Genomic DNA, 22026 nt, shown 5'->3' on the forward strand with positions numbered 1-22026 from the left:
CGATTCGTCCCTTCGATTTTTTCTATGCGAGTGTCGCGCGACAGACTGGGCGACTGCTTTAGTCCGATTAATCACGAAAATATCAATAACTTTTATATTTTTGAAAAGGAAAACAAAAAGCACAGCTTTCTATCGCATGGCATTTATCCGAACTTTTTTCGTGACACCAAAACCCGAACTTTCTTTTTGTGCACATTTACTATGTATTTAGTCCATGGGCATTTTCGTCTTTTCTTTTTTTTTTTTTTTTTTTTTTTTTTTTTTTCCTTCCGTGAGGTCGACCTCGCTCGAGTCGGCGAGGGCCGCCCTCGCTCGCCCGTGCGAGGGCGAACCTCGCCCGACGCCGGCAAGGGCCGCCCTCGCCTGATCTGGCGAGGGCCGCCCTCGCTCGGCGCCGGCGAGGGCCCCCTCGCCGGATCCGGCTGGCCGAGGCCGCCGGCGAGGCCCCCTCGCGGGAAAGGAAAAAAAAAAGAAAAAAAAAGAAAAAGCAAAAAAGACGAAAATGCCCATGGACTAAATACATTTGGGTAAATGTGTCACAAAAAGCAAAGTTCGGAGTTTTTGGTGTCACAAAAAAAAGTTCGGGGTAAATGTGTCACAGATGGCAAAGTTTGGGGTTTTTGGTGGTTTTTTCCCTTTTGAAAAAAAAATCTTAATATCCTAGCATATTTAGATCCCGAACAAGACCTTAAAAGACTCAAAAAGAGATAGGGAAATATTGGAAGCCCTCCTCATAAGTTCTCTCCGTATTTCCCCTCTCTAGAGAAGAAAAATATTTAGAGGGAACTTAGGGTGTTTTTTGGATGGTAAAGGTAAATACCACGTCAACTTCGATTGGCTATCTCCGGGTAGGCAGATATATAGTAGCCTCCCGCGCCTGAAATGACAAAAGGAAGAAGTCTTGGCAATTGATGCTGTAATTAATTAGTCTTGTGATACAAGTGATGAATATAGTTATGTCTCTACGTTTCCAAACGGTCCGAAAAATTCATGAACTTTTCTGAGTGACACAGAAAAATACCCGCGTTTAAGTTTTTCTTTTTTTTATCCGGGTTAATTGATGTAAGAATGTGGCCGACGGCAAACGATGCCATATTTTAATTTCACGAATCAAGGACCCCGTCTGTTGCAACGAAAAGATAAGCATCTCCAAGTCGAAAGAATAATGCCGAAGTTTATGCTGCCCAAATCAATGATTTCGAGCAACACGTCAGTTTCCACGGATTCGAGTTAAAGTTGGTATTTTTTTTTTTGGCTTTTTGTCGTAGTTGTTGATTTTTTTTTTCCCTTGGAGCTGGGGATAAGGATACAGGTGGACAATGAAATTGATTTTTTTTTGGACGAGAGATTATTTTAATTTGACTTTCTTGTCCGAAATTGACATTTGGCTGGGCCCCACCGTTGTCCTTCCTCCCCCGTCCATTTCAACGACTTGGAAAATCTGGCGCCAGAGTTTGATTTTAGTTATGCATGTGTTTTTAAGTCGTGAGTTTCAAGTATGTTGACATTCGAGGGGCTCGCATACGTCGGATCAATTCTCGTAAGGTATCTAATATAAGATTTTGTAAATAAAGGCATAGCAGATTTCGTTGTTTCTAGAAGCAACAAATTTTTTTTTCGAAAGGTTAGTAGACTACCCCTTTCGATTGTCAATACCTCTAAAACTTGGAATTCGCCCAAAAAAAGGCTAATTGAATTTACTGGTTTTGAACGGTGACGAGAATTTAATAGAACATAAGAAGACCTCTTATGAAAAGAGCCATTAAAACGGATTTGAGTTGAATGATTCGAGGGTATCGAATGTTGCAAATCCGAAGAGAAAGGGAGAGATTTTTGGATTCGAACGGTTAAGGATCGGAGCAACGCTCGTTGTTCGGAGCGTTGATTCTCGACATGGCACGACACGATTTTCTCGAGAGAAACAAGAATCCGACGCGAAATGTAAACATCCTACTCTGAAATGACAAGATTAACACATTCCGAGTAAAGAGGGAGGGACTCAGAAGGCTCAAAGTCCTTCTCATCGAACTTAAATTCACTCGATACCGACGAACGCGAGCCGAAGCAAAGCACCAACGTGCTTCCATGAACAATATCTAAAACCGCATGAATCAAATGCCACCCAAAATAATAATTTCTTCCTGGCACGACGAATAATTGCGACTCCTTTCCATACATAATTTACGAGGTAAAAGATTGAATCTTTCTCTTGAAAATTTTGGAACTTAGGTGCAATCATCGTATAAAAAGTTGAAGGAAAACCATAGTAACTCGAACTGCAGGAGAAAACAGCACCTTGAGTCATCACTCATGCACCAGAATATACGTCGTTCCAGTTTGGTTTAATATGATAATGCCACAGATACTGTACAGACCTGCATTGCACAATCCCGACAAGAAAGAGCATGCACGCGATGATGACACAACGCAATCACGAATCAATAATCATCTCCATCCAAACACGATAAATGAAGTTCGTTACCTTATCACTGGTTATTCATAATAATTAAAAATCGTGTCCCTGCACGTAAGAACCGCTCTCCTATGCGAAGCATTTTCTGAATACCCTCCTCCTCCCCCTCCTCTATCGAAAGAAGTCCCAACTATACAAGGTAATCCCTAGACTTCTTTAAAAGGTCGCCTAGTGGAGGCCCGACTATTTGTGGTGAAAGGTAAAAAGTTACCTCTTGCGACCGTTGAAGGTACACTTGCTTTCACAGGAGACCGCCCGTCTCTTTTTGTTCTTTTTTTTTCTCCCAGAATTGTCGACTATCTTCCGATTCTGCTTCTGAGGGATAGAATCCCCTCCTTTCAACTTAGGGAGTAGCCCATTCAAAGTAAGGGCAAAGAGCCCCTCTTGCGGAGGTCCAATTACCGCACCCGAAGAAGAAGCTCCCATGCTTCGGTCCTGGCTTCCGGACCATGCGCCTGTTACTTTTCACCCCGCAGTAGCAGTAATTGTGGTGGTCTTTCGCGGGGTCAGTTTGGACCGGTTGGAAATGTATCAATGGCATCAGAGGTTGCTTCACTTTCGGCGACTGCGGGATCGGGCTTGAGCGGCTGTCCAGGAACTGCCGCATCGCCAGAGGACATTCAGCGGACGCCCACATCAGCGTGTTGGTTATGGTGAACTTGAATCCCCGGTGCATAAGATGGGTAAGAAGGCGGGCGGTGTTTTTGGCGTCGTCTAGCCCACAGTGTGCACGGCCCTCCCAGACCAGGCCCGCTAGCTGGACAGCTTCCTTTAAGTTGCATCTAACACCGCCAAATACTTCATGGAAGGGAACTTTTAGGTTTATCCATCTAGCAGAATTCAAAATGACAATAGTCAACTAAAACATCTAATCAATATCCATATACTGATCCAGCAACACTGAAGCTAGCTTTTCATGGCTAAATAGTGCGCTCTCGTGTAATTTTAGTGTAGCTAGTTAGTGAGGTAACAAACAGAACAAACTTCCAAAGACAGTTCAAACTCCATAAGCAGTGATTCAGATGATACTGCAAAAATCGAACCTATTTTTATTCATGTGCAGTTAAAAAAAAGCGAGGAAACAAGAAATCCATCAAAAGAAACTACAGAAGCTTCTACCATATACGCTATTCTGCAGTACATCTTCCTTAAACCGCTGCTTTATTAATGAATACTGCCACGCAAACAAAATAAAAATTAATAATTGAGTGCGGACGCCACCGAACACTCTCTAGTCTCTACAAGTAAAAGCACCAAGAGAAATTTTCAAATTTCAAAAGTATATTTTCTCAAATGCAATGCTCACATACCTATTGAAATATGGGGGTTTCCTAATCTTCTTAAACCGACACTCTGATTCCAACATAACCCTACAGTCCCAATTTGACCACGTCACCACTGCAAAGTTAGTGTGTTTAATCCCCTTCTCTTCAAGCCACTTATCATGCATCAGTAGGGCTTCACTTAAGAGAACGCCTCTGTCTACCTGCAGCAATAAAGGTTTGTCATACAATCTTGCTTTGTAACCACGACTAGCAATAACAGTCGCACCGACATGTACACTGCCATTTGAGCATGCAAACATGGAGACAGGCAACAGAAACACACATTTTCTATTGAATTTGCGGAAATTTATTGGCCTGCTTTAAATTATGTTTTAGGAGCTCAAGGCATCAGTTTCTCTATGCCTCTCTCCCTCCCTTTTCCTTAAACCCTACAGAAATCGTCACACATAAAAGGATGCGATTCATTCCATATAAGATAGAAGATTTTCCAATAATCATGGCAGTGGAAATGTTAGTTTAGTGCGATACAGTTCAAATAAGACTCTTTCGCTTGGCCAGAAAGTCAATCCATGGACAGTTCTTCAATTTGACAAGACAATAATTTAGTACAGACAACTATCTTATGCACGTACGCCTTGGCTGCAGCTGGGGATAGTCCTACTAAATAACAAACCTCCCTTCTTGGGATTTTCAAACGATGAAAAATGGCTGAAAACTAAAATAAATAGCAACTAATGCACAAGAGAATCAAAATACCCAAAACAACTAAAGAGAAGCACACGAGAGTCTCTTCACAGATAAAATCATGACAACCCAAAGACTGAATGATTACGCCATATGATTTCCTCAAAGTTTGAAAAAAGAAGTATAGTCAAGTAAAGCTATACAATTTTATTTTCGTTTGTAGAGATGAGCTTCTAGCTGTTACGTAAAATGTTCATTGTCAGAAGTCTGGGGACAAAAGCCCATCCAGACACATGCAATATATATTAAATCCAGCATGCACGAAATTGCCTACTCTGAATGAAGTTATCGGATATATAATATCTAAACAACTCACTAGAAATATTAATGACAAAATTAAGAAAAGATGCATCAGATTCAAATGCACATAGACTGAATAGATTTCTTGATTCTAAATAGAGATATCTTAACCATTCATACTTTAAATCGTTTCCCACTTAATCATAAGAACAAATAATAAACAATAATGTTTACTGCTTATAAATAACTTCTATGCAGTTTAAATATGAACGTAATAACCAAGTAAGATCCTTAACTTGTGTCAATTACTCTATAATAGAAATGCATTTAGAAATTTTAGGGTTAAGTTCCATTAATTAGCATTTGTGCAATTGGATCCTTTACCTTTATGTTGTGCAATCAAGTCTTCAAGCTTTCTGGATTTTAGCGATTTGATCCTCTAAGTTTTGTTTTGTGCAATAAAATCTACTAACTTTCTTGATTTGTGCAATCAATTGCTTTGTTTACCCATTATAACTAATATTATCAAACTAGGATTTCTTTTTTCTTGTTTTCTTGTTTGTTTTCTGTTCATTTGGCGCCAAATTAGCATCACTGTCATTTATTTGTCAAAAAGGCAGTAACATGTCATTAATTAATCTGAAAGTGTAGTTAGAGTGGCTGATCGAAGGATTTGTTTGCACATTAAAGAAAATAAGAGGACTTGATTGGATAAAATAAAACTTAGAGGACCAAATCGCACAAATCCAGAAAGTTAGAGGACTTGATTTAACAAAATAAAAGTTAAGAGGACCAAATCACACCGATGTTGAAGCTTTAAGGACTAATTTTACCTTAACTTGAAAATTAACATGCACTTACAATATAAGTTTGTGATGAAGATTAACATAAACATGTTGAAAAGGTATAAATTACATTCAGAATTTGTCGAATCAACAAAAGGAAAGGTTAAATTGAGCAAATTGACACTTTTCAAAATTAAGGACTATAGGCACACGAACTATATATAGGTTTGTCGATATGTTCAAAGTAAAAATAAAAAGTAGCTTTTAAACTCTACATATATTCGACCAAAAAAAAAACCTCTATATATCCAGTCTTTGTTTAATTGAAAAGACATAATGTACATAATTCCAGCGTTGCACACTTATGTGAGCTACAACTTGAGAAACCCACATAGGCAATTTCTTAGTATGTGATGCATTGGTTAAGATAGATAATTTGTTATAATATAGAAAACAAATGTGGGTAATAGTTTTGATTACCTTATTGGGGGTAGAAATTGAAAAGTTCTCAATTAATGCCAATGTGCTTGTGTGAGAGAATCATTAAAATAAAAATACATCCACAAAATAACTCAAGGAAAAACCTACTAGATAGGTACATGAGTAGTTCTCTTAATTTTGTAAAATATCCACTGGGATAACAGATAAGGTGATATCATTTCAGATTACAAACCACAAGATGCATAAGTTGTTCAATTAAATTTTGAATGTTGTAAAATCACCCACCCAGATAACATATAAGATAAGGACATCTCATATTTATCATTTTCATCGGTAACATACATAAAGTGATGATCACTTCTAATTTGCAAATCTATGCACAAATTTGAGCCAACAACTAATAATTATTAACCAGCGCGTCAAACGGGGGCCATCCACTAGTTTCCTATGAAAGTGAACCTTGAGTCTAGCACTCCACGGAACAAAAGGGTAAGGGCCTCTCTACCTATGTCAAATCTCCAATCGACATTGCCCTAAATCAAAACCAAATTAGCATCATCCCGCACAACTTGATTCAGGATGTAATCAGGGTATAGAAGGAGATTACTTCTTTTGGGGGGTGCGATTCTGGTTACTAATCAAACCAGCTATTGAACAATACCATCCTTACAAACCCATATATTTCACTTTCATTATGAAATAATCCTATAGATACAGCAAAGGCATTACACTTCACGGACAAGGAAGCCTTTTGACAATCTAACTCGATAAGACCAATATCCTACAAGGGCTTGGTTAGGATGGATGACCAATAAGCCTGCAGCCATCGAAGTCAAAGGCGAAAGGCACACGTAAGGCATTGGGATCCCAAAATGCCCAAGAGTTGAAAAGCGCAAAAACAAGCACATGCCCAACAGCAAGGCATGGGAACTGAAAATAAGTAGTAATTATCTTAAAACAAATCCAATCATAGATGATATGCCAGTAAATGCTGCTGTTTTCGCTCTTAGTTTTCATTGCAAGCAATTCTCGATTAGATCCTTTCTAATGTCCAAGTTAAAACAAATCAAGGAGAATACTAATGAACTTGACGAACTACCGTCGCAAACTTGAATAGTTCAGAAACTACCTCAACTTTCTGCTTCAATAGTATAGAAAATGTTTTGGTCCTGAAAGTTTTTTCTTTTTTTTTTTTTGTTGCTACACTATGGCTGAATATTTCAACCAAATTGACAGAAGGGCCTTCTCGAAAGATAAATTATTTTCTGAAATCCGTCGAAATGATAACGCAATTGCCCTGGCGCTTTGCACCTAATTGCCTCAGTGCAAAAACACACGCCTAGCGATACATGCTTAACCATGATTCCCCAGGAGAGAGAAGTCACAGCATCGCACTTTTTACCACACTGCCTGCTGCCTACCCTATGAAATAGAAGCTTCACTCTGTTATGTCGGGTTATGCCCTTGTAATTGGCCAAGCATTTTTCTTTTAATCGACAATCCCATATAGGCCAAAGATTCCCCAGAATTAACTCAAAGTAACAATTATTTGGACTAGAACATTCGAAACAACAAATGGAAAATCTAGGGCTGTTATTTTCCTCTACCTAGTTACAAATTAGCAGATCATTTTACAAAGTAATACCATCAGCGGTCATTTGTCAAAAGGGTGAATTTGAGGAATTGTCTCTTGGAAGGAGGGTCGACAAATGTAAGGAGTTGTCATTTCAAGGGTAAAGTCCGACTTATTTTCATTTTTCTTTTCCTTGTCAAGATAACAAGAACAGTAGTAATTACAATAACACTACTAGAGTATTATATGAACTAACAATCTGTACGAATAGATGGAAAGATCTTTTAAAATGGCAACATAAGGATATCCTTCAGGAATGCCAACTTGAACCCGAACAAGACAACTTTAAAAATAAAGAAATTATTACTAGACCAAAATTGCCCAGCCAACCTCTGACCTCCATGTTGATGTTGAGTTTCAAAAAATGTCTACTCGTGAATGAGATCAAAATGAATATCCAAAGTCAGTGTGCTACTCCATAAGCACAAAAACCGTTAAAAAAAATGTCTAGCACCTAGTGTATCTGAAAGACCTTCCTCATATTGTTTGTTCATGTAAGATATGAAATATCTGGCCAAGGCGGCATAAACCTAAACAGTCTCCCTGGGTGATCAAAGTGATGAGCCCTAGAACTTGTAATCAAGATGAACAAGACTGAGCTGTCCCGACCATTCCTCACAAATCAGATAATACATACACGAAAAGTAACGCAGCAATCGAGCATGTAATCAACTAGCTAAACATTAACAATTGGCGCATAGGAATATAAATAGAGCCAGCTGGATCCACTGTGTACCTGGGTCTGCTGGATGCCTGTAAGCTCTTTGCAGAAATCACTCAGAAGTTGATTGTAAGTAGGACGCACATATATCTGAAAACAGTCTTCCACTTCGCCTGTCATGCTGTTCACTAAAACAGAAGGGAACTCAATGATCTCTTGGGGGTGAGGATTCTTATCTCTGTCACATGTAGCCTCGAAATCTATAACCACAAAATACTGGAACTCTTGGGACCGAGCATCTGGTGGATAACTTTGTGATGACATCCTAAAGGGTACATACTGAAACCGGTTGTCAATAGGGAAACCAAACTCATAATTGAGGGGATAATGACAGGCTTCAAGTGCATGTAAGCGGTTCTGTTGCGCCTTCTGAAACTCAGGATGAACAGCTGGCCAAGTCTCAAAATCTTGGCGATGCATTGGACTTCTATAACCTTCAACTGGAAGGGCAAAGGACGTCTGACTGAATTTTTCTTTCGGGTCCATATTACCACTTCCAGAATGGGTAGTTATTCCATCTTTTCTCTGAAATAATCCATGAATACGATTCCCTTGGTAATGCAAATTACCAGGGAATACATTATTTTGGAGGCATCCTGTGGATGCCTCACAATATTTTTGCATGTTTCCTGCTAAAAGAAAAGCACAAATTAGCCATTACGCCAAAATATGGACAACAACCTATTCATTCCAGTCAAAAATTGAGGCAACGATTGGAAACTGAAAAGTCATCTGTACCATAGTCAACAGCTAAAAACATAGCAGGAGAGAGGTTTCTTTGTCGCGAGTATAGCCGCAAATGTATGTCTGTCATAGTTCAATTACAAGCAAAGGCTTCACATCTATGGGAATCATGTCGAGTTAAAACTTCAAACCAGACATAGGGAAAATCTATTTACAAGCTATGGTATGCACAATCGAAATCAGGAAGCAAATTGTTAAGTGCATTCTTTCGTGTGTGAGTTTGGGAAAACCTTGCATAACAGCTTTGGACTTTAAGTGAAAGCAGCTGGGTAACTGTTCTGGGTTTGGGCTTTGAAAAAATAGGATTTGGGCTCTTAGAGTCGGAAGAATTTTACCAAAAACCAAAACTTTCAATCAAAGGATTTAGGAGTCCAGAGCTGCTTGCAAAGGTTTCCTAAACTCACCCTACATCTCCAGAGTAGTATGCAGTCTATACCTAACAATGGATGCAGTTCTCCACCGAAAAAGTATCTCATTCTTTCCCTTAAGAAGTACCATATAGGAAAATGACATGTGAACACCGAATCTAGACAAGCGTGTACACCAGAAGAAGATGAATCACCTACTTGGCCAAATGATAAAGAAACAGATACTGCTACCAATAGATTGAGATTATCGTGGGTCATAATGTTCCCGCAAGTAGCTTTCTAAGCTAACCAGAACCTCCCTCTCACAAAGAAAGTTATGTTGCTCACCAACTCACGAAGCACAATCTCCTGCCTGACACACAATTTAACTCCAATATAAACAAGAGTGCTCAATGCGTTCGGGAACATCAAGATACAGCTTTAAACCGTGATTGCACCATTATCTTCACAAACAAATTCTGGAAGCACAGGAACCGTCACATTTGCAAAACTGCCCCCGTCCTAATTGCTTTTCTAGATCTTGATTACAGGCCACTAATTTCTCTATGTTGCCCTTAATCACAGCACCTTTTGGTAGAAAATCCAACAAACCACGACCTTGCAATTAATGAGCCCCAAAAACCATATCTTTCACGCAGCAGTCGCGCAACTCTCGAAGAAAGGGCACAGAGGACAGCACAGAAGAGCCAGAAATTCAGCAAGCAAAGCAAACCAAACCAAACCAAGCACACGCCCATCGCCGCCCGCAGCACCGCGAAAGAAATTCAAGAATCGCAAAAGCCACCGCACTCCCGAGATCAATCGAATTCTAAACGCCGGAGATTCCCCAATCACGGGTTTCGGCACAAACCCAAGAACCAGAACAACGAGAACGACAACAAAAACCATACCCACGAATCGACAGAGAATCCGCACACGCCCACGAACAGGCGAAACAAGAACAAGGGGAAAGAGCGATCGGGGCGAGCGAGCGAGCGAGAGAGAGAGAGAGAGAGAGAGGGATCGCACCTTTATTCTCGAGGGCCATCAGGACCTCCGATACCCAGGCGCATCAGATCTCCCTCCGCGGAGCCCCACCTGAAACCGGACCGAAACCGGACCAAACCCACGACAACAACAACAAGAACAACAAGAAGAAGCGCACACGCATGAGAAAGGGTCGTCGCCGTCCATAGGTTACTTCTTTTCTACTACTACTCGGGGGGTGGAGGCGTTACGGGAAGGGGGAGGGGAAGGGGGCGGGGAAGGGGAGGAAGCGAGGAAACAGCAAAACAGGGTGCGGAGGAGCGAGATCGAATTCAAGAGTTACGCGACAAAAGGAAAAGGAGTAGAAAAAAAACGAGAGCTTGAAGATTTGCTTACATGGTGCGCGATGGCGAGATTGGAGAGATGGGAGGTGCAGGAGGATGCAGTGATCATGTGAATAGTTGAAGCAAGAGGGAGGCAAAGACCCCCCCCAAAAAAAAAATATTAAAAAAAAGGAAAATTATGAATAAAAAAAAATAACAATAATTAAGGAAGACGAAGGGAAAATTATTAGTTTGTAGCGGAAGAAATTGGGGAAAATATTAAAATAATGATAAAGAATAATAATAATAATATGTTAATATACTTGGGGAGGAGGAAGAGTAGACCCCACGTCACTGGCTTTTGTTTTTATTTTATTTTATTTTATATATCTGATACTTTGGGACGATGAGATTTTTGCAGGGCCCGCGCGCGCGCCCCTTCGCGTGTTCCCCACGCGCGGGTCCTTCCTCTTTTCTTCTCTTTTTTAGTTTTTGCCTTTTTTTTTAATCTTTTCATCCTATAAGCAATCTTTGTTTCGAATGATCATTTTTGATTGAGATCATCAGGTTGAATTTGATATGAGTGATTACTACCCACTTCTTATGTCCGATCCCCCTTTCTCCCTCCCTCGGCCGATCGCCTTTTTCTTATATCTTCATCTGCTCGTAAATCGATATCTTGAATCTTTTAGGAATTTCGAGCTTTTCTCCGAAATGTTTTTTTTCTGCCGTGCCTGCATCAATGTACATGGTGACGTTGCCGAAATTAAGGCATTGAATGGGGGGAAAAGTCCGTGATATCGACTCTTATCTCGCCAACTCCACTTGGCGATCATGCCGGAGGTGGTATAACAAGTACAAGATAACGGCTTTTAAACGTAAAGTCCGCATTTTCTGCCTCTTTGGCTCTCTCCCGAGGCAGATTCTCTCTTGTGGTTATCGCGTTTCTCTTTTCACTCGTGTTAATTTATTGGCTGAAGAGGATAAGTGCACTGGAAATTCTAAACTTATCACGAAAGTGCAATTGAATCCTAAAACTTGTAAAACCTGCAATCAAATTCTAAAACTTGTCAAGTTGGTGCAATTGAGTCTTAAAACTTTAACAAAGTGCAATCAAATCCTAATCAAGTCTTGAAACTTGTTAAGTTTGTGCAATCAAATTCCAAAACTTGTTAACATTTTCCGTTTCTCTAGTTGGACGGAGTTAATAGAAAGAGTTGAATGCACCAACTTAACAAGTTTTAGGACTTGATTGCACTTTTTAAAATTATTAGTACTTAATTACACTTTCGTGATAAGTTTTAAAATTTTTAGTATAATTATCCTTGGACTTAAAAGTATATGAGAGTTCCGAAGCCGAGCGTAGAGGCTGTCCTTGTTTCCAATCAAGTCCACGAGAGAATTGAGCCAGCCCAAGGCAGGCATAGAAAATACACGAATCAACAACACCCCTTTCGTAAGTACAAACCTTCCCTATTTGTACTTATTTTTCTCAAGAGAAATATAACGAGCGCTCTTTACTTTGGTCGAAATTCAGAAGAATTTATGCGAAAATTTAATGAAGTTTAATGTGCATGTCCTGCTTTCAATATTGATAATTTGATATGTACACATGCACTAAGATATAACTTAAGGAATGACACTCAAAGAAAATGCAGCAAACATCAAGTTCTCGCAAAGAGTCACGTGAGATTTATAGAAAATAGGGTTTTTCCTATGGTGAGGGAAACATTTTAGTAAGTTTTCCTAACTACACAAAACATTCCAATTTGACGGACCATATAAAATGAAAATCAAAACTTAAAGCGGGTGGCTTAATATGGTATTGCTTTGTATTAACCGGTGTGAGAATCGAACTTGTTTTGTCCTTAAAAGCATGCTCATTTCTTGCCTGTAACACAAAACCCATGAGATTAAACGAGGGTGTTCGTCCAAATTTATAAAGAGTGCCCACGAATTTACATCATTATTAAACATTTATTGCCTCGAAAAGTAAGCGAGGCATGGTCTTTATTGCCCTAAAAAATTTGAAACCTCACAAGTGTTATCGCTCAATGTAGTATAGATTCAATGGTCAAAACATCGAAAATGAGGTTCTTATTTCGAATAATCATTTTGATTGAGATCATTAAGTTAATTTTTATATGAGTGATTATTTTCTCCCTCCCTCAATTTCCTTTAATAACCACCGATTGCCTTTTTCTTATATCTTCGTTTGCTCATAAATCAATATCTTAAATTTTTTGGGAATTTCGAGCTTTTTCCAAATGTTTTTAACCGTGCCTACGTACAATGGACATGGTGATGTTACCAAAATTAAGGCATTGAATGGGAGAAAAGTCCGGGATATCGACTCTGATCTCACCAACCCTACTTGGCGAGCATGCCGAAGGGGTATGAAAAGTACAAGATAACGGCTTTAAAACGTAAAGTCCGCATTTTTTGCCTCTTTGGCTGTCTCACAAGGCGGATTCTCTCTCATGGTTATCGCGTTTCTCTTTTCATTCGTGTTAATTTATTGACTTAAGAGGATAAGTGCACTGGAAGTTTTAAAACTTATCAATAAAGTACATTTGAGTCTAAAAACTTTTAAAAAGTGCAATCGAGTTCCAAAACTTGTCGCGAATATGCAATTGAAACCTAAAAATTTCAAAAATTGTAATCAAGTTCTAAAACTTCTCAAGTTGGTACAATTAAGTCCACAACTTGTTAGTGTTTTCCGTCTGTCTGGTTGGACGTAGTTAATGAAAAGACTTGATTGCACAAACTTAACAAATTTTAGGATGTGATTGCACTTTCACGATAAATTTTAGGACTTCTAATATACTTATCCTTGGACTTAAGTATCCAAGAGTTTTGAAGTCGAGACTAAAGGCTTTCCCTGCTTCCAATCAAGTCCGCAAGAGATTCGAGCCAGCCCAAGGTAGGTAGAGAAAAATCACAAAGTAACAACACCCCTTTTATAAGGGGTTAATTCCAAAAAAAAGCACCAACTTTAGTTCTAGAGATAATTCTGGCCGGAACTTTTTTTTGTCCCGTAAAAAAGCACCAATTTTAGGTCAAGGGATAATTTTGGCCCAAACTTTTTTTTGTCCCGTAAAAAAGCACAAACTTTAGGTCAATAGACAATTATGGCCCCAACTTTTTTTGTCTCGTAAAAAAGCACCAACTTTCACTTAAATCCCAAAATCTGGCCCTAATTGACTTAGAACCATTGATTATCTAACTTGACTATTCCACATTAGCAATAAATCCACGTGACTTGCTGGCTGGATTTAAAGCAATATTCATTATCTTATTCTCTAAGCCACAATTTGAAAAATAACGGTGAAACTGTTCGTCTCCTTCACTTCACTGACAAGTCAAAAATATCTAAATATTGAATCTCTCTGGCCAAACGTAATCTAAAGCTGACCACCGTCTGTCGACAGATGCCATAGACGAGATTCGCCAAGCTGACCACCACAATCTTCTTTCTCAAACAATGATGAAAGTCAACGGGAGACCAGATTTGGAATTATGATGAAAGTTGGTGATTTTTAATGAGACAAAAAAAAATTGGGGCCAGAATTGTCACTCGACTTAAAGTTGGTGCTTTTTTACGGGACAAAAAAAAGTTCGGGCCAGAATTGTCCCTCGACCTAAAGTTGATACTTTTTTACGGGACAAAAAAAAGTTCGGGCCAGAATTGTCCCTCGACCTAAATTTATGTTTTTTTTTGGAATTAGGCCCTTTTATAAGTACAAACCTTCCCTATTTCTACTTTTTTTTTTTTCACTAGAGAAATATAATGAGCACTCTTTACTTCTGTCAAAATTCAATAGAATGTGTATGAAAATTCGATGAAGTTTAATGTGCATGTCCTGCTTTCAATATTTATACGTACACATGCACTAAGATGTAACTTTACGAACGACACTCAAAGAAAATGCAGCAAATATCACTTTAGTAAGTTTTCCTAACCACACAAAACATTCCAATTTGACAAACCATATAAGATGAAAGTCAAAACTTAAACGGATAGCTTGATATGGTATTGCTTTGAATCAACCCGTGTGAGAATCGAACTGTTTCGATGGGGTCATCCTTACAGGCATGTTCATTTCTTGCCTATAAAACAAGAACTCATGAGATGATGCGAGGGTGATTGTCGAAATTTATAGAGAGTGTCCATGAATAATTGACTCATCTCCGATTTCCTTTATACTTCACAATGACGGTAGAAAAATTCTAATAATGTTCACGAACCAGACATGCGAGTTATAATATATCTTTCAATGCAAAACCACGTACAAAGTTGAAAAACTAATTTATTTATTCTATCATGAGTTCTTTGGTCTGTCAATGATATTTCGTTTTCGTTTGAGTTGTTAAGATATTATTCATCTATAATTTTATCTAAATTTTACATGATTTTGATGGAGGGCAAAGTCTATAGTTATAACTTTTTTACATTCAAACTCATGTTTTTCTACCAAAAAGCATACTTTACACTCTACATACTGGTATTCATCTTGGAATTATGGGATAGTAAGTAATATTAACTGACTTTGACTTTCATCACGGGTGGAAAAGTTTATTCTCAATCTTTCCCTTTTCTTTACCGGTTTTAAGATTGGAAGAAACAAACAAAATGAATACTCAATTGTGTTTCTAATTGGATGCACATTCTATATGTTTTTTTTTTTTTTGCCTTCCCAGAGACATGGATTGTAATTGCCCCAAAAAATGTGTTTTTCAGTACGTGCTTAGCCGGAATTGAAGGCCTATTTGGTCAATCAACTAAAAAGAAGTGTATTTTTACCCCCAAAAAAGCCCATCCGTATATTAAATATAACAAAGAGTAGCTTTTGCCTATTTTGATACCCAAAACAGAAACAACTCCTCTTTTGCCACTCACTTCATTAAATCACTTTTACCCTAAAAAACTAGAATAACCTTGAATTAGCACGAAACACAAACAATGTCTAGATAAGCAACACCACATGGCCATAAAAACACCAAAAGATAAACCAACATCGAGCATCACTCTAGACACAAACTATCATTAATGAACAGAGAAGACATTTTTTCTCTCTCTTGATTCAGCATCAAAAGTGATATTAGAAATATCGATAATATTGTATCAAAACATCGGAGTTAATTAAGTGGGCTCGTCGCTCTCGACACGGAAGATCGTGTCCGAGGGCAGACAATTTCGGCCTTCGAGAGCGATTGGCCCGTTGGGGTCCCCCAGCAGCAGCTTGTTGGGCTGAGCCCGATCTCGCCAAATCCCGGCCCGGCCCACTTGCAAGGCCAGGGCTCACCTCTACATTTTTCTGATTTTTCATGGAAATAAAAGTGATGCTTGCATGAAATTAAAGTCTTCGATCATTAGAAAGAAACGAAAAGAAAAAGTCGTTCCTACAAAAAGAAAAATACTGGGACTACTGACCCTCAAATTAATTATTTTTCGGAGTCTAATCACCTGAAAAACTGTTTATATGAGGAGTCTATTTCCTTTACTTTGCCAATGCTTTCTTTCTTTCCTAAAGAGAGTTACAATCATGCTGCTGATGTAAATGCCTGCAATTAGATTTTTCTCCGACTTCTTTAAATAGATAGAACCTCAACCTTACAATGCACAAAATCGACAAATTAGATCGGGCCAAACATGTATAGTTGTTCTTCGACCCACTAAGCCAAACTTCCTAGGCTAGCAATGCAGGGCCTTAGCTTTATTCAGAGCCTTTTCAAATTGGGCCACAATCTGTTAAACGGGTAAAGTTTTTCAAGAACTTGCGAGATTTAGATAATCTCGAAATTAATCCGAAGCCATTCTTAAATCGCATTTAATTAGGACAAGGGTTTCTCAAAAATACAAGTTTTTTTTTTTCATGGCTTGATTGTAAGAGTTGTCCAAGTAATAGTCGATCAGTCTTTAGGTTTTGGTTGTTGATCGATCCAGCTGACCCGATGGGATCGGCGAGAGATGGATGTACGAGCAATGCTAAGTTAACCAAGTTTGGTTTAAGCAAGTGGGGTATTGAAGATCCAATACCAGCCTGCAACATCATTCGGTATCCCAATTTTGTAAATCTGACTCGGTAAAGATAATATCTCTTCAGATTAATTTGCTTATGGTTTCTACATATATAGACAGATAGAGAGCATCTTGGACCATTTTACCATGAAAAGGACACATATACACATGTATAAAGAAAATATATATAACTTGCCACAGTGAAAAGGACATATTCAGATGAACATCTGAAAAGGAAGTAAGGAAAAGGAAAGAGAGGCCCTTCCTTTCCTTCATAGCATGCGGGGAGCTTCTAATTGGTGGAAGAGGCAACTTTTTTGGAGCATATCGTATAAATGATCGGTCTTTAGGGGCTTTCAGTCTTCCAACTCCCAGAGTGCAAAGTGGAAGATGGATCGATCAGAGAGAGAGGAGATCAAGAAGAGTCCAATGTAGGAACCCTCAAATAATAGGGAAGATTCTATTCCAAACACGACCGACTGCTTCAGTGAGCTCAGACAACTGGTGCAGTGGACATTTTCATGCACACACCCACATCACATAATCTTTTTCAGACTCCATGTGACCCTCTGCACGAGAGAGAGAGAGAGAGAGAGAGAGAGAGAGAGAGAGAGAGAGAGAGAGAGAGAGAGAGAGAGATGGACAATCTGTGGACTTTAGCAACCAGAAGAAAGGAGCTGATATCTGGAAACCCTTTGAAGACTAGACTTCTGATATACATTGGTTTGAGTTTACATTATCACCACCAAGTGAAGCAGTATCTTGAATTCGATTTCCCGCAACCATAGTCCTTATCAATTCGTAAGCTCTCGTTCGCTTTATTGGCTTGCTCGAGTTTTACGTGATCGATAAAGAAATTTCGGGAAGCCAAAAAACAAACCTGTGGTGCAGAAAGAAGGAACTTTATCAGTGCAAGGGCTAGGAAAAAGAAGGGAAAAGGGTTACTTCCTTCGCTCGAATGTGTCACAGCAATAAATCAACTAAGTGATAAAATCATCACATGCAAGTTATTTCATTTTTTTTGCTGTTATAATGATTTAGGAAAGGGATGTTAAGGATATTCCATTTCATCTATCACAGAAGATCAGAGGATACCGTGAACGTTAATACTTATTTTGGCTAGTTTACAATGTGCTTGTTCAAATGATAAGGGAATTCGCTCATCGCCTCATAGTCTCGGGTTCATGTCTTATTAAGAGCACTCCAAAATGACAAATGTATTCAGTCGATTGGAGGGAGTGTACTTTTGAGATCACCCAGATAAGTAGACAAGTGAAGGTGCACGAATTCTGGCACGGCCAATTGCCGACTACTAAACAAAAAAATGTATTCTACTATAACCTTTCTTTTAAATCTTGAGATTATCAAAATTTTATTTTTGTTGAAGAAAAACGAAAAAATTACGAAAAAAGCCTAAACCTAATGTACTACGGCCAATTCAGTCCTAAATCTTTTGACAATTTACCAATTTAGTTTTTCCGATCAATTTTAAACATGGCACGGGCCGTCCTACAATTTCTTGCAAAGGAAATTATTTTTTTATAATTTTCTTATATTCTTTTTTTTTTTATTTTTTCATTACAGCCGGCAATGGTCAAGCCCTCACCAAATCTCCCAAGTCGTCCTCCCTCACCGACCACAATGAAAAATAATAACAAAAACTTTAGAGATTTTGTTTAAAAATTGTTTATGTAAGCACCGAACATTCTACATAGGATTACTAGCGTGCTCATTAGTGATTTACGGTTAAAATGTTTATGACTAAATTAGAACAATTAAAAGGTTTATGACTGAATCTTCGCCATACAATAAGCTTAGGACTTTTGAACAATTTTCCCAAACAATAACACTTGCAAGTCTTTCCAAATGCATAAAATGCCGGCATAACCTTTTAATGATTTCTTTCAAAAAATAGTTGGAAAGTTCATTATTTTATGTTTGAATTTTTTTTTTAAAGTCTCCAATCTCTAATTATACCTCTATAAAGGGCCCCACACAATATGTGTGGTGGTGTAGTCAGACGTGATGTTTGTCTTTTCCCTCCTCTTTCTTTTACCTTTTGTAAAAGTGAGTTTCGGAGATGCTTGAGAATTTCGAAGCAAGGTGTCAGAGAAGAAGGAAGCATACTGACCAATTTCCATTTTTCTAAATCGACTTTAAAAATAATGAAAAATCAGAGCACAAAGATCCCCAAATCATGTGTGGATTCGATTGGAACTTTCAATTTGAAAGATCAATATATATACTTTAGAGGGGAAACATCATGATCTTCTTTTTTTCATTTTTCAATTCAATTCCATATGAAAGACAACATGGGTCAAGCTGTGTATCCCATTAAAAAATTCATGGATTTGTGTGTGTGTTTGTGTAATTATAAAGAAAAAGGGGGTGGTAAAAAAAGAACATTTTATTTGCACTCTTGGCTCTCTCTCTCTCTCTTCAATTATTTTTTTGCACTTTGGGGAAAAGTATTTTGTTTGTTTGCAATTGCATCCATGTGCGCACGAGTTCTTAAACCCGCAAGGTGCAAGCTTTGCTTTGGGAAACATTAGTGAAAAAGCTAAAAGTTGATGGCAAAACACCCACAAGGGACAACCTTAGATCACTTGAAGCAGTGAGATTTATGCTTGGTTTATTTCCCGACTCGATCGAACTTTAACCAAGCGAACTCGAGTTTCCAAAATCAGATCTGTCGCGAAACATGTTTAGAAAATATCATCATCAAGGAAAAGTCCGCCTTGTAAACTTTAAACACATACGTCAAATTCTATCTCCGATCTCTTTGTAATCAAGAAGGGTTGAAGTGATTCCGTTTTTGCAGTCCAACGATGTGTGCACCCTTAATCAGAAATCAAAGTATCATGTCATCTGGAATCGAGTCCCGATCTGTAGCCGCTTCGACCATCTCGAATCCATCCGTTTGCCATCCCTAATCACCGATCGCAGCGGCGGACACACGTGCTACCTATAGGGGAATCTCGAGGCTAGCCATGCACAAGGACCCTTTATACTCTTCTCTCTTCTGGGGAGAAGCAGCTTTGAGTATTGAAATCAATCCCTCAACCCTTGACAGATGACAGCAAAAAGGAAACTAATAAAAATTCATTTCTCTTCACTCGAACAAGGCATAGTACTTTCAACAGAGACCAATAATATTATTATTCTCCATCATGATGTGAGCGAACTATGTTGCCCCCGGAGACTATCTTAGTCACGGGCATGCATTGGAATGCACAGAGACATTATGCAGAATAAAACATCAGGAATGTTCCTACCATCATCTAATTATCATAAAATATATGAACTTTAAAAAGAATTTTTCGAACTTTTATGATGGATCCAGTCCACTCGTGAACCAAGCGATCTCATTTTATTAGATCAAGCTGAGACCCGTATTTTCGACGACTGAGATTCATCTTATCCAAGACGATGAATCGGATCTGGACAAGAATTTAAAGAAAAGAAAATTAATCTTGGAAGAGATGGAAACTTTCTATGGTGACTGCAAGTACAATGCAACTCTCAATCCAAAGTCGTTCAGCGATTAATTTTAGGAAGTGTTCGCTTAGCTTATATGATTACACTAACTAACTAATTTTCGTTGATAAAATATAACAATATATTCCATATAAATTGCACTTAGTATGGAAATAGTACAAGCATAAATAAAATATGAAGCTGCGTTTCTCATTCTTAATGGAAAAAAGTGCCACTTATAATTTTATTTTACATATCATTATGCGTGGCCGTAGTTCAAATCTAGCGAATCATTAATATATTCCAAAATTAAATAGGTTTTTATTGCACATGAGTTATACTTATTTAAATGGTTCGTGGATTGGAAACTTTGTTTGTAATGAACAATCATGTGACAAGAAAGTTATAGACTCGGAAAAGAAAAAAAGGGGTTAAAAGGGTAGAAATTCATTTTGTCTAGATTTGGTCCATTTCGGCCGTTGATCATATACGCTTCATGTGCTGTCTATGCAAATCCCACATGTATAGCTATTGGGAAAAATTGTCCAAAAAATTCTAAATCTATTGCACTTTGACCAATTTAGTCCTAAACATTTCAATTTTGCCAATTAAGTCATAAACATTTTCACGTTTTGCCAATTGAGTCTATTCGGCCAATTTTAGCCGGAAAATCGCTGACGTGGATGCCAGCTATTCTACGTGGCACGATAGATGCTGACGTGGGCAATTATATATATTAAAAAAAATTAAATTTTTTTTTTCTTTTTTTCCTTCCAACCCCGGAGAAGGTCGCGGCCCTCATCCAGTGGCCGACGAGCGCTCGCCGGATTTGGTAAAGAAAAAGGAAAAGAAAAAAAAGAAAAAGAAAAAAAAGAAAAAAGAAAAGAAAAAATTTTATTAAAAAATTTATCAACGTCAACATCAGCCATCTTACGCGACACTATCGGCGTCCACATTAACGATTTCCAGTTAAAATTGACAGGATTGACTCAATTGACAAAACATAAAAATGTTTAGAATTCAATTGGCAAAATTGAAAAGTTTAGGATTCAATTAGCCAAAGTACAATAGGTTTAGAACTTTTTGGAAAATTTTCCCGAAATCGGTTTAACGGACTGAGATCCAAGCAAAAATAAGAGGAGACATACTGCGATAATTAAATAGGACAAAGGACGGTATATACCTGCAGATTGCTCATCATAAACATCCATCTGCCAAGACATTCTTACAAGCATGCGGCTATCGCATGACTATCTACATCGCATTACGAAATGCCAAATGTTATGAACTTTCTTTCCCTCCATATATTAATAACTTTTAGAGCAAACATTTGAGATCGGTCGACTGAAAAGTTCAACACGCGGTATTTCGAAAGAACCCTAAACATCATCCTCTCATCGAACACGTCGTAAGTCTCTACTCGGATCATCAAACTAATCAAGTAGAATAACACATAAAAACACTACGCACGTGCATGTACTCCAAAATATCAAATTCAGTTCTCTCCCTAAAGAATTGCATGGTTGAAACTACAGTGGAATTCGTACGTTCTCTTTTCCAAAGGACGTTCGTCTGAAGGATTCCCCGTGAAGTCAAAGGGGAGGCCTGTCTGGTCAGAAACCCTAGGGAAAGGGCGAGGAATTGCGAGACTCATGATGCGAAACTTCACCAATTTGTCTCAGTGGTCCATCACCAACCAAGCCAACTCATCTGATCGATTCCTTTGAGAGAGAGAGAGAGAGAGAGAGAGAGAGAGAGAGAGAGAGAGAGAGTAGGGAGACGAAGACGTGGGAATCTTGCTGC

The 22026-nt window shown here is 38.4% G+C and overlaps 1 protein-coding gene across 1 annotated transcript; it reads right to left on the minus strand.

The window, feature by feature from the left end:
- Nucleotides 1-2418: 2418 nt before the first annotated feature.
- Nucleotides 2419-10881, minus strand: LOC115673608 (uncharacterized). Its single transcript, XM_030595826.2, has 5 exons — nucleotides 10798-10881; nucleotides 10444-10512; nucleotides 8339-8952; nucleotides 3784-3959; nucleotides 2419-3303 (listed from the first exon to the last, which is right to left on the minus strand). Exons 2-5 carry the CDS (start codon nucleotides 10460-10462, stop codon nucleotides 2817-2819), a joined length of 1296 nt encoding a protein of 431 aa, XP_030451686.1. The 5' UTR covers nucleotides 10463-10512; nucleotides 10798-10881; the 3' UTR covers nucleotides 2419-2816.
- Between the last annotated feature and the right edge of the window lie 11145 nt (nucleotides 10882-22026).

This window comes from Syzygium oleosum, unplaced genomic scaffold, assembly GCF_021117445.2.
Source record: "Syzygium oleosum isolate NSW1041296 unplaced genomic scaffold, Sole_v2.1 Sole_v2.07, whole genome shotgun sequence".
Classification (NCBI taxonomy): domain Eukaryota; kingdom Viridiplantae; phylum Streptophyta; class Magnoliopsida; order Myrtales; family Myrtaceae; genus Syzygium; species Syzygium oleosum.